The sequence below is a fragment of the Rhinopithecus bieti genome, unplaced genomic scaffold (assembly GCF_001698545.2).
Source record: "Rhinopithecus bieti isolate Rb0 unplaced genomic scaffold, ASM169854v2 scaffold_12642, whole genome shotgun sequence".
Taxonomy (NCBI): domain Eukaryota; kingdom Metazoa; phylum Chordata; class Mammalia; order Primates; family Cercopithecidae; genus Rhinopithecus; species Rhinopithecus bieti.
In genome coordinates, this window is record NW_016807465.1 from 492,864 (window position 1) to 505,892 (window position 13,029).

Sequence of the window (13,029 nt, forward strand, 5' to 3'; positions counted from 1 at the left end):
TTTTTTTTTTTTTTTTTTTTTTGACATAGTACTTGTTTTAAATGAATTGCAAATACAAACTTCTCTGAAATGCTTAGCAACGACTCTAGGTTTCCTATAGGTTCTGTGACTGTAACATGATTTTTCATTTGCATGACTGTGTTAGCTGTAGCAGGGTGGAACTTTTTATTTTTAGGGATGAAAAGTATTTGGTTTTGATTTTTAGGGATTTTCTTTCTTTCTTGTATAGCTCCTTGACTACAATAGAAATACCCTTTAAAACTTTAGGACTGAGCACAGTGGCTCATGTCTGTAATCTCAGAACTTTGGGAGGCCAAGGCGGGCAGATTACTTGAGGTCAGGAGTTCGAGACCAGGCTAGCCAACATGGTGAAACCCCATCTCTACTAAAAATACAAAAATTAGTCGGGCGTGGTGGCAGGTGCCTGTAATCCCAGCTACTTAGGAGGCTGAGGCAGGAGAATCGCTTGAACCCAGGAGGGAGAGGTTGCAGTGAGCCGAATTTTGCCACTGTACTCCAGCCTGGGTGACAGAGCAAGACTCTGTCTTAAAAACAAACAAAAAACCTTTAAAGCTGGAATATGTGATATTTGTAATGCACTTTCCTTTTTAACAACAATCTAAACTTATAAACATGTAGCAATTATTTTTGTCTATTTGCCATACCTGAAATTTATAAAATGTCATAAGGTTTTATTTATGTAGTTCTTCCTACTTTTCTGTCTCTAGCAATATGGTTGATTAGATAATCTGAAAACCTTTCTTCTTCAAATCACTTAGAAATGATAGCTGAAATATAATGAACATCCAGTTAAATAAACAGCCGAGCTTTCAAGAAAGTAAGGGAAACAACCAAGATACAAAAGTGAAGAAAACCAGGAGTTTGTGAGCTGACACTATGGCTGCTCCATGGGTGGGGATAAGAGTTACTGTTCCGGACATTGCATAGATTTGAGTCTTAATGCCCATATGGGAACAGGTTACAAGGCCTGGAGACTGTACAAAGTGAGGAGTTGGATTCAGCATCTAAGCATAAAACCAGGATCCTTAAAGGACTGTACCTTCAGCAAAGAGGTAGATGAGGAGAAAAACCAATCTACCAGCACATGGAGACTTCATAGAAGCTTGTTTGTGTTATTGTGGGCTCTGAATAAGGGTAAAAGTAAGACTCCTTTAAGAATACATAACCATGATCCTGCCTCTTGTTGTCTTGGGGTTCACATTAATCCTCCTTTCAGATAATTAAACTATCATACAGAGACCATAAAATAATTACGTTTAAAATGATGAAAAAGTTAAAATAAGGAAATGAAAACATAAGAAAATAAAAGAGTTGGAAAGAAATCCGGTAAAACTTATACAAATAAAAAATACAGTCATTAAATTTTTAAGAAGTCAGTGAATGGATTAAAGGAGGAATGTGACTGGAAGCTGAAGAAGAAATAAGTGACTGGAAGAAATGTGTGAAGAAATTACCCAGAATGCAGGCAAGAGAGAGGAAAAAAAGGAAAAACAGGAAATCTTGACAGACACAGATGTTGAAATGGGAAGGTCTAACTTAATGCCTAATAGAAGTTGACAGGAGAAAAAGTAATATGGAGATGAAGCAATATTTGAAGAGATAATGGCTGAAAATACTGAAGAATTAATGAAGGGTAGAAATCCTTAGATTTAGAAAGCTTAGGCCCGATGTGGTGACTCACGCCTATAATCCCAGCACTTTTGGAGGCCGAGGCGAGAGGATTGCTTGAGGCCAGGAATTTGAGACAAACCTGGGCAACATAGCGAGACCTCATCTCTATAAAAATTAAAAAAGAATAAAAACAAATTTAGAAAGCCTAATGAGTCCTAAGCGGGATAAATAAAAAATTACTCCTCACCTAGACACATCATGGTAACAAAATATAGCAGAATTTTTATGTGTAGCATTCTACTACTAAGATGTTGAAATAGATTCACCTGAAATAGGGTTTTAAATGTCACTTTCCAGTAATAGCGATAAATTTTCACTGATCTATCTTTGGTCACTATTGGTTCAACTTGTGACTTAGAACATCACTTTGTGAAGTGTCTGTCTGATAAGGTTCTCCCAGGGAGCATTTGTGTCTAACTATTAACTACTAGTACTATGGGGAAACTATTTCTTTTTGTGACTAGTTTTCTTCTTGAGGGACCTTAGGAAATACGTTGTCAAGAAAACTATCACCCACCTTCCTTCAAAAGAAGTTGTATGTGTGAGGCAGGGAGTTTAAAGCCATAGATTAAAAATAGTAGCAAATTTATTTGAAAATTTAACAAATAAAATCTGTTACCTGTCTTTCTTACTCACTTATTTAGCCCAGTTTCAGTATTTTCTTTTTTTGTATAATGAAATCATTTCTTTTTCTATTTTCTATGCTGATTGTTCTTTCCCTGTTTATTTATAGACTTCTAAGGAGCAACTATATTTGCACATCACTTAAAATGGCTAATTTGTCTAATATTTAACAAGTCAAACAAAACAAGCAAAACCCCCCCTTGCTTTTTTTTCTCTATTTAATTAGCATTTCTCTTTTGATTTATTCCTCATATTCCTGTACCATCTGGTCAGCAGACAAATACGGTGGGGCCTTGCTGAAAATAATTACTGCTGTAATTGTTGTCATTTCCTCTCATGGGACAACTGTTTTGTTGTGGGCTACAGTCACAAAGAAGGCAATTTGCCTGCTCCTAACAGGTCAGGCACTAATCCTAGTCCTGCCTTAAGAATTCTGTGAACTGAATATTCCCTGGTCATTTAATCTAATCAGCTTAATTAATGAGATGGGGTGTGTGTGTTGGGAGAGTGGGGAGTAGGGAAGAGGATTTTCAGACATCCTTCCCTTTACTATACATATCCTTAAATATATATGTATGTATATTGCTTTTCCAAAGTATGTTTATTCCTGTAAAACCTCTTTATAATATCCTCCACTTATTATTACTAGATCTCATTTTAACTCTGTTGTGTAAGTAAATGTCTGTGTATATTTGAGATATAAAACTTAATTCTTTAAGCTTTTTCCATCTCATTTTTCTAGCTTCCAGTCTGTGCCTTTGGGCATCCTTTATTAAATTGCTTTAAATATCTTCCAAAAGTTTCTCCTTTTATGATCATTCAGTTATTAATTTTAAACTAATGATTTTTATTTCATTCGGTACATATAAAATTTTCTACTTTTATGTCTGCTGCTGATATACGTATTATTTTATTAAGATATAAATTTTCATCAAGGAAATGTTCACATTTTCTGTGTACATTTTCATATACAGAAATGAGTTTAGGCTTTTAATCTTTTAATTCAACAAGCTAAGTTTTTCTTTACAGTCATCCTTACTTGATATGTCATGGATATTAAATTATGTTTGTATGTTGTTATTTAGGTGACTATTATATGGTTAAAAAGATTTTGGAGGAAAACAGTTCAGGTGACTTGAACATAAATTGCGTAGATGTGCTTGGGAGAAATGCTGTTACCATAACTATTGAAAACGAAAACTTGGATATACTGCAGCTTCTTTTGGACTACGGTTGTCAGGTACAAGGCTAGATAATTTAATCCAGTTAACTTCTAAGTGCTGTTAGATATGCCATGCTTTCTTCCCTTCTTGTTTTCTTTCTTCTTTTTCCTCCTTTTCTTCCTTTCTTTTTCTTTATCTCTCTTACTCTCCTTCTTTCTTTCTTTCATCTTTTATTTGGTTTTGAACCACTAAAAGTTTTAAAACAAACCAAAAAACCTTTTGAAAAGTATAATATTTTGAATTGATTTATCTTTTTCCTCCCAAGTGTCATTTTCCCCACATCTGTCTGATAGAGGTAAATTATCCATGGCTTATTAAAGATGACTTGGTTGTCATTACCTATGTTAACAATATTTATATTATATATCTAAAATAGTACAAACACTCTGCAAATGTCAGAGGAATAGTTTTTTTTCTGACCCCTATTAGTTACAGACATCAACAAAATGTTCCTGACTCAAAACAGTTTTCAGTTTGACTTTGGTTTTCTCCTAAGTTTTATTAAATTTTATTTTTTTGTTTGAAACTTAATGTTTGTTTTTATCTAAAGATGAATGATTTTTATTCATCTATAAAATACAGACCTTCCTACTTATCTTCATATCAGTTTTGGGTAGAAAAAAGGCATGTGTGTGTAAGTCTTGAAAGTTCATCTAGAGATTCTGAAGGAAATTTGATATTATTATTTTCCTTTCCTTTTTGGTTTGCTTATGATGGGACTTGGCACATTAATTCTACCTCTGTTTTTTTTTTAACGAGGCACTTTTTTTTCAGTGTCATCTGGAGACATTTGCAGCAGATTTTCTGANACTGTTTTCCATAATGGTTGAACTAGTTTACAATCCCACCAACAGTGTAAAAGCGTTCCTATTTCTCCACATCCTCTCCAACACCTGTTGTTTCCTGACTTCTTAATGATTGCCATTCTAACTGGTGTGAGATGGTATCTCATTGTGGTTTTGATTTGCATTTCTCTGATGGCGAGTGATGATGAGCATTTTTTCATTTTTAATGAGGCACTTTTTTTTCAGTGTCATCTGGAGACATTTGCAGCAGATTTTCTGAATATAAGTAGGGTAATTCTATGTACATTGCTATTATATGTGTATATATATATATATGTATGTATGTATGTATAAAGCAACATGTGGTACTGTCTCCATGTATATGTTTGGAGTAAAAAAAAGAATTGCTTACCCAGCAACTTCAGCTATCCAGACCACAATTGAGAAGCAGAAAGTAAGTAAAAAATAACCTCTGAGCAGCCAGTGGTTTGCTGCCATGAAGTTTACAAATTAAATTTATGAACTTTAGTTATAGGAGTCCTCCATCAGAGTCTATTTTTTCTCATTTTAGGTTCCATTTTAACATGATTAATTTCTAATCCATAGAGAATCTGAGGGACAATGGAAGGGGCATGAGAGCTGCAGTGGAACAAAATGAGGCGTGGTACCTCTGACACTATTTAACAGAGGTCAACAGCATTACATATCTGACATTCTCTGAGGCAGCTGTAGGTTAGGATGATAATTAAGGCTTATAACAATGGCCCAGAGTCAATAAGGAAGAGTTAAATTATATTCAGTACCTATTGTTTTAGAAGAAAGACTGTATATATGTGTGTTTGTGTGTCTACAAGACACGAAAGCAGAAGACTTCCATCAAAATAGTTCAAATTTTAAAATTAAACACTTAAAGGCATAAGCTTCAGTTACCTAGAAAATAAGGGTGGAAAAAAATTCACACACTGATTCTGGATAAAAGAATTACTGTGGTATTATAATTTTGTCTTTTTACACATGGTTATATACATGTAATAGTTTTGCATTATACCTGGTGCTTTCATATACTTGATCACATTTGGACATCACAGTCAAGCTATATCGATGTTACATTTTATAGATTAGAAAACTGAGGCTCATAGACTTTAATGAATTTCCCAAAGTTCTAAAATTAGTAAGGACAAGACTACGATTTGAATTTAATCTTCTAATTGCAAATCCCATGCTCTTTCTAGTTCACTGTGTTCTGTCCAGGTTACCTGTGTCTTATCAATCCACAAATGCCCAAGGCCTTTGGTTGGGCATGAATGGAAATGAATAAGTAAAACATGGGTTCTGCATGATAGGATCTTTAAGACAAATTGGCCAGTAATACAAAGGTGTATTTGGTAAGTGTTGAATGCTAATAGTACTTGACCATTTTATATTGCTTTGCATTTACAAGAGCTTTCACGTATCTTGTGTTATATTGGTGGTTCTCAACCAAATGATTTTGTCACCATAAGGGGACGTTTGGCAATGTCTGAAGATACTTTGGTTTCACAATTGGAGGGCAGGTTACTACTGTTATCTAGTAGGTAGAGGCTAGGAATATTGCTGAACATCCTACAATAACCAAGACAGTCTCCACAACAAAAAATTATTTGGCCCAAAATTTCAGTAGTGCTACTATTAAGAAACCCTATTTTATGTTTAAACTTTTGTGGTTTAATATACATTATTTAGAAATATAGAATAGGTTGGGGCTATCAAGAAAGATTTCATTGGAAAAGTATCAGTTGACTCAGCCTTGAAATATTAATAATTGCTAATATTTATATAATACTTCTCTCTGCCAGGAACCTTAAATATGTTCACTTACTTAATCCTCACAACATAGGGATGAGTTAGATATTATTTTATTATTGTTATTTTTTGAGATGGAGTTTTGCTCTCATTGCCCAGGCTGGAGTGCAATGGCGTGATCTCAGCTCACTACAACCTCTGCCTCCTGGATTCAAGCAATTCTCCTGCCTCAGCCTCCTGAGTAGCTGGGATTATAGACATGCACCACCACGCCCGGCTAATTTTGTATTTTTAGTAGAGATGGGGTTTCTCCATGTTGACCAGGCTGGTCTGGAACTCCTGACCTCAGGTGATCCACCCGCCTCGGCTTCCCAAAGTGCTGAGATTACAGGTGTGAGCCACCGCGACCGACCTAGATATTATTATTATCCCCATTTTAGAGAGGAAGAAACTGAGGTAAAAAAGATTAAGTAACTTGCCTAAAGTCACACTGTAAATGGCAGACCTGGAATTTGAACGTAGGTTCGGGCTCCAGAATCCATGCTTTTACCTATTATGCTAATCTACTCTCAAACATGTAAAGACAGGGAACAGGGGATGTAGAGAAGGATATAAACAAAGGCATGTGCAATGTATATCTTTGAGACAGTGAATTGATTTAGCGTTTTTGAACAAAACAGTTGGGTTGGGGAGTAGTGGGAATTAGGAAAAATAATTAAAACAAAATGGATACAAAGGGCCTTGGATACCATAAGGAATTTGGGTTTTATATAATAGATAGGGGATATCATTACGTGATTTTCGAGAAAGGATGTCGTGTGTCCAGTGGTATTTTAGAAAGATTAATCTAGTGGCTGAATTTAGTATAGATTGGGAAATGGAAAGTGGGAAAGGCTATAGCCTACGTGAACAGTTTTTGTAGTAATCTAGATATGAAGAGGTTAAGGCTTGAACCAGAACAGTGCTGTAAGAAAAACAGTGGCTATAAGAAGAGGGGGAAAAAGGCAGATATGGGTCCATGGCCTATATGGTTCCGTGGCCTGTTAGGAACTGGGCTACACAGCAGGAGGTAAGCAGTAGAGCGATCATTACCGCCTGAGCTCTGCCTCCTATCAAGTCAGCGATGGTATTAGATCCTCATAGGAGTACGAACCCTATTGTGAACTGCACATGCAAGGGATCTAGGTTGCATGCTCCTTATGAGAATCTAACCAATGCCTGATGATCTGAGGTGGAACAGTCTCATCCAAAACCATCTCCCTACCTGCTCTATGAAACCAGTCCCTGGTGCCAAAAAGGTTGGAGACTGCTGTGAGGAATTGACAAATCTTAGTGAATATTTTGATTTGGAGGGGGAAATTGAGAAGGAGTCCAGGATGATTTGGAAATCTTAAACATGGGTGACTAGGAAAAGGAAGAAAGGAAAACATTAAGTTCAGAAGCTAAGTAAAGCTCGGGGCAAGGGAATGTGAATTCCAGTTTTATCCTTATTGATTTGGCGGATGTCAGGCAGTCCTCATCAGACAAACACAGATGAACATTTTATTTCTAGGGAGAGATCAGGCTAAAGAGATACAGTAAGCAGTCATGGCCATGGGAATGCCCATCATCATTGTGAGAGTAGGTGAAATCATGGAGAAGAGCAAAGGGCTGGTGCAGATTCATTCTTAAGGAAACATCTACATTTAATAAAGAGCATTACATGGAAAGTGTTTGATTAAAGACCAAATGACTTGTTGAAGATATCAGAGGCAGTTAGGATAGTACAGCATTGTGAAAGCCAAAAAAAATAGTTTTTAACATATTGCTTAGAGATTAAGAAAAATTAGAAGGTAGAAAAAGTAATTGGATTTTGAAACTATGGAATCAGTAGAATTGGAGAAATGATACACTTTGATTTGCAAAGTTTGACACAGTGAAAGGAAGAAGAAAACTTGAGTGGTAAGAGAAAGATGGAGTTAAGTCAAGTTAGCAAAGAGCTAGTAAGCAAGTTAGCAAAGAGTGAGGAAGGATTTAAAGTTCTGGGAGGTGGGAGATGAGACTGGTATTTCTGCAAATGAAGGACCAGGGTTCTAAAGATTGGAGAGCATCAAATAGAAGACGAAGGTGGAAAATGTAGCTTTGGAAAGAAAATAAGTAACTTTTTTACTCTGAGCTTAGAGGAAAGAGTATGGGAATTGTTGAAAAGACAAATTCTAAGGTAGGAAGGAAGATAATGATCTCATAAATATGTAATAAGTGTATGTATTGAAGAGCTTTTAATAAAGAATTGTCAAATATCTGAGAAATTGGAAAGCAAAACTAGTGAGGATTTTTTGTATAACTGTGTATTTTTAAAATAATGTAAAACATTTGTTTCCCTCATAACTGCCATTGATTTATCAAATAACATACCATTTGTGCAGAATAAGTCAATGGTAACTCCTTATTTACAAGACATTTTAACGTAAATGAATATTTTTATAACTGAAGCTTATCCTTTTAAGCATTGGAAGATTTAATGTAAATCTTTATTCTTTACTAACTAATGTAGCTGAATATAATTTAACTTTACCATCCTTAGTTGGAATAATAGAGAATGTAATTATTTTACTTTGCTTCATATGGTCTGAAACTATTAACATGTCTGTCCTTACGTTAAGTGGCTTTAGACTGCTGTGCATGGATAGTGATTTTGCTGTACTGGTATTTAATCTTTTCAGTAGTCAACTTTTAGTAATTCTTTCTTCCTTTCCCTCTACGCTATTGGTTTTAATCTAGCTATTCTTTTATTCAGTAATGATCGAGAGGATACTTGGGAAAGACAGATATTCATCATTTATAAACAATTTTAAATCAGAATGATTGGGTCTGTTTCTTTTGGGAAATAATACCCATGGAGTTTGTTTGTGACAGCTCAATATGTTGCTGTTTTTAAATCCATGGCTATTTTTCAGATTGTTGAAGTTGCCTGGTGTTTGACTTTGCAAGCGATGGCATTACTGTAGTTAGCTTTATTGGTTAATATTAAAAATCATACGCCAGGCGCAGTGACTCACGCCTGTAATCCCAGCACTTTGGGAGGCTGAGGTGGGCGGATCTCTTGAGGTTGGGAGTTAGAGACCAGCCCAGCCAACATGGTGAAACACTGTCTCTACTAAAAATACAAAAATTAGCCAGGTGTGGTGGCATGCACCCGTAGTCCCAGGTACTCAGAAGGCTGAGGCAGGAGAATCCCTTGAACCTGGAAGGCGGAGGTTGCAGTGAGCCGACATTGCGCCACTGCACTCCAGCCTGGGCGACAGCAAGACTCCGTCTCAAAAAAAAAAAAAAATTAAAAATCATAAATGAAATATTTAGTAGTAATGGATATAGCATTCTTTTTGTTCATTTCCTTCAACTGACTAAATATGCTAAAATCTGAAGAGAAATGTTTGCAAAGCAGAATAATAATGCTAGGACTTTAAAGCATAGGCCACAGCTCAATGAACCCTGAAAGTTTTAAGGGATAGTACAATGGGTTAAATTTCCCATCTGGGTGGGGTGTTTTTCTGTGGGAAAACATAGGTGATTCCTATGAGGACTCCAACCCTTTTTTTTTGAGATGCATAGTCCTATTTTTAGATATTCAAGTAAAGCCTGCTACTTTTAGTCCTATTTTTTACATCCAGATAAAGTGGATATAAACTTTACTCTTTTCAGCTACAAAGAATATTAAAGATCTGATATAGTTTTGTTCCCAAGAGCAAGAACATTGATTTAAATAGTTATTAAATATTATAGCAGTTAAAATGTACAGATTGAAAATAATCAGGGCATTTTCTTAAATTGAATCATTATCCTTATGTTTTCCTTCTTCCTTTATAGTTTTCCCTAAAAATCAAAAAACCTGATGTTATAGTTACCAATAGGACTATAGGCTTTGTTACAGAGTTGAAAAGTCCCCATTTCCTCAGAGTCTCCTTACTTTTTCCTCTTGTTAAAGTCGGATCTTCACAGTGAGTTATAGATTGGGAGTAGAATGATAAAGTCACTTCTCCCTCCTGTCTCTATGAGCTTTGGTAGCCTATTTGTGGATTATACTTGATAAAATTGCTCATAAATGTCAAATTTGTAGCATTTTAGTCAGCCATGTGTTTTAAAAATGGGAACAGAAGGCTCTTTCCTTTAGATATTCTCCCCATATTCCTGTTTGCATTGATGATGATCGTTTCATTAGACTCAAAACAATCCTTTACGTGTAGTAATAAGTTCTTGACAGTTTCTTTTATAGATTTGGATTGTTAAGATTCTTTTGGTCCACAGTTCAAGAGTAAAGATCTTGAAAAAAAATTTTCAACTTTAACTGCTGCATGAATCAGCACTGTTACGCTAATAATCCCTTTAGTGAAACATGCATTATTTTACCAACTCATGCATTGAAACCAGGACAGAAACGTGTGTATTGTGGTACACAGAAGTACTCCTAAGGCAAGCAAATGTACTACTATTTGTACAGTCAACATTTTTGAAAAGTTAGTATTACTGTATATAATACAGTTTAAAATTTTTAAAAAGTTTTATTTATGGATTAGTAAAAGAAGTAGTTTACCTTTTATCTTCCATTTTCATTTTAACTTTTTTTTTTTTTAAAGTCTGCAGATGCACTTTTGGTGGCAATCGACTCTGAAGTAGTGGGAGCTGTTGATATACTACTTAATCATCGACCAAAACGATCATCAAGACCAACTATAGTAGTTAGTACTCTTAAATATTTATTAATTTGGATTTTTAAACCAGAATAGATCTCCTGCCCCATTGCCATTTTTTCCTTCCCTCAAATTTATTTTCTTTTTTCAAAAAATAGATCTTTTTTCTCACTCTGTAAAATATTACTTTAAAGTAAGTAGACACTTGCAGGAATAATTAGTATTTCTTTCAGGAAAGCTTTTTTAATTTAGTTGATATTTCCATAATTTTGTCACTGTGGACCAGTATTTATTGTTTGAAATATTCTGCAGGTAATGTTGAAAATATAGATTAGTTTGCAGATAGATAGGAATTAAATGTAAACAATGAAACCAATAAACTGGAAGAAAATGTAGGTGAATATTTAACTGATTGGGAATGGAAAGACTTTATGTGCATAAAAGCAATGGACAGAAATCACAGTGGCACAGTTTTTGCTATTAAAAAAGTTAAGTTTTTGGAATCCAAACATCAGACAAAATTTAGAAAGCAGATGAATAACTGGCAAAAGATATTTGCAGCATGTATCAAAAATTAATAATCTTAATATTGGACAAATTGGTGAAAAACAGAAAAGGACGTAAAATCGCAGAAAATACAAAATGTTAAATCTTAATGACAGTCAAATACAGTTAAGATACCAATTTTAAACTTACCAAGTTTACTTATTAAAGTTGAAAATTAAAAAAAAATCATTGATAGCAAGGGAGTATTACAGTCTCATATGCAACTAGTGAGGCAGGTATTTTGGAAAATGTTTTGGCAGGATCTGTCATAAGAAAGATGTTCATATGCTTTAACTTAGTGCTTTCTCCTTTGGGAACCTATCAAGGAAATGAGCAGAAATGTGGACAAAAATGTTGGTTGTGATCTTATTTGTAGTAATTTTTAAAAGCCCATGTGACATAATCTAAACATTCCAAAATAGAAGATAGGAAATATAAATGATTACATATATGTACGATGGAATATTATGCCGTCATTAAAACAGTATTTTTAAAAGAATAGTTAGGAACATGGAAAATACAGTAAGTGGAATAAGAAAAATAAAATAGATTGTACATATAATTTGATCCAAGCTTAAAAATATGCATAGAAAAGAGACTGTGTGGAAATGCAACAGAATGTTACCTAACAATCATCATCTCTCATTGAATAATCAAATTACAAATTTTTTTGTACTCTTTTTATTTTTCTTTATTGCTTTTGTAATTAGGAGGATAGTCACTACTACATATATGCTAATTTTATTTTTTTAATCAAATTTTAAACATGATAACATTCATTATTGGTGACGATATAGTGAAACAAGCAGTTTAAATAACTGCTGGATATATAGGCTGGCTATAAGCAGAAGAAAAATACTTTTTTAAGAAAGAATTATAAATTGGTTGTTGACTCTCTGCTATGTTTGAGAACTGTGAGAGGCTCTGCTAAATTGCATACTTTATTTTATATATTAACTGAAAAATCTTACTCTCATTCAGACTGTTACAAAAATGTGACTTTCTCTGGAGGATAGTACCATCTAGTTTAAGCGATGGTAAGAAACCAACAGGAATAAGGAACAAAGGGCTAAGAATAAAGTCCCTATCCAAAGGATCAGAAATATCTAAAATACCATTCAATTTTCTGCCATTTATCTTGCAGTTATTATTATATTTTGGTACACCTGTCCCATCTTCTAGCCTTTTAGTCCATTTCCTTTCCTGTGGGGGAAGGGTAGGGTGTAGTGTGCTTGAGTACTGGAACCATTAACTGGTTTTATTAATCACCATTATCACTACGGATTAAATCTTAGTGTTGGCAGCCCTCACCTACTTAGGAAAAGAACCTTTGGGAGGCTGAGACGGGTGGAACATCTGAGGTCGGGAGTTTGAGACCAGCCTGACCAATATGGAGAAACCCCGCCTCTCCTAAAAATAGAAAAATTAGCCAGGCGTGGTGCTGTGCACTTGTCATCCCAGTTACTTGGGAGGCTGAGGCAGGAAAATTGCTTGAGCCTAGGAGGTGGAGGTTGCAGTGAGCTGAGATCGAGCCACTGCACTGCAGCCTGGGTGACAGAGCAAAACTCTGTCTCAAAAAACACACACACACACACACAAAAAAAAAAACACTTTCTACTCTGTCTTTACTCTATTCCTCTATTCAGCTTTTATTTAAATACACCCAATGACAGCAAGATCACTTTTTTTTTTTTTTTTTTTTTTTTTTTT

General features: G+C 34.8%; 1 protein-coding gene across 1 annotated transcript in view; it reads left to right on the plus strand.

The window, feature by feature from the left end:
* Positions 1-13,029, plus strand: part of TRPC1 (transient receptor potential cation channel subfamily C member 1) — an 80,651-nt gene that overhangs the window by 10,062 nt on the left and 57,560 nt on the right. The window contains exons 2-3 of the mRNA XM_017882267.1: positions 3,402-3,556; positions 10,720-10,821. Coding sequence (XP_017737756.1) covers positions 3,402-3,556; positions 10,720-10,821 — 257 coding nt within the window. The remainder of the gene's footprint in view (positions 1-3,401; positions 3,557-10,719; positions 10,822-13,029) is intronic.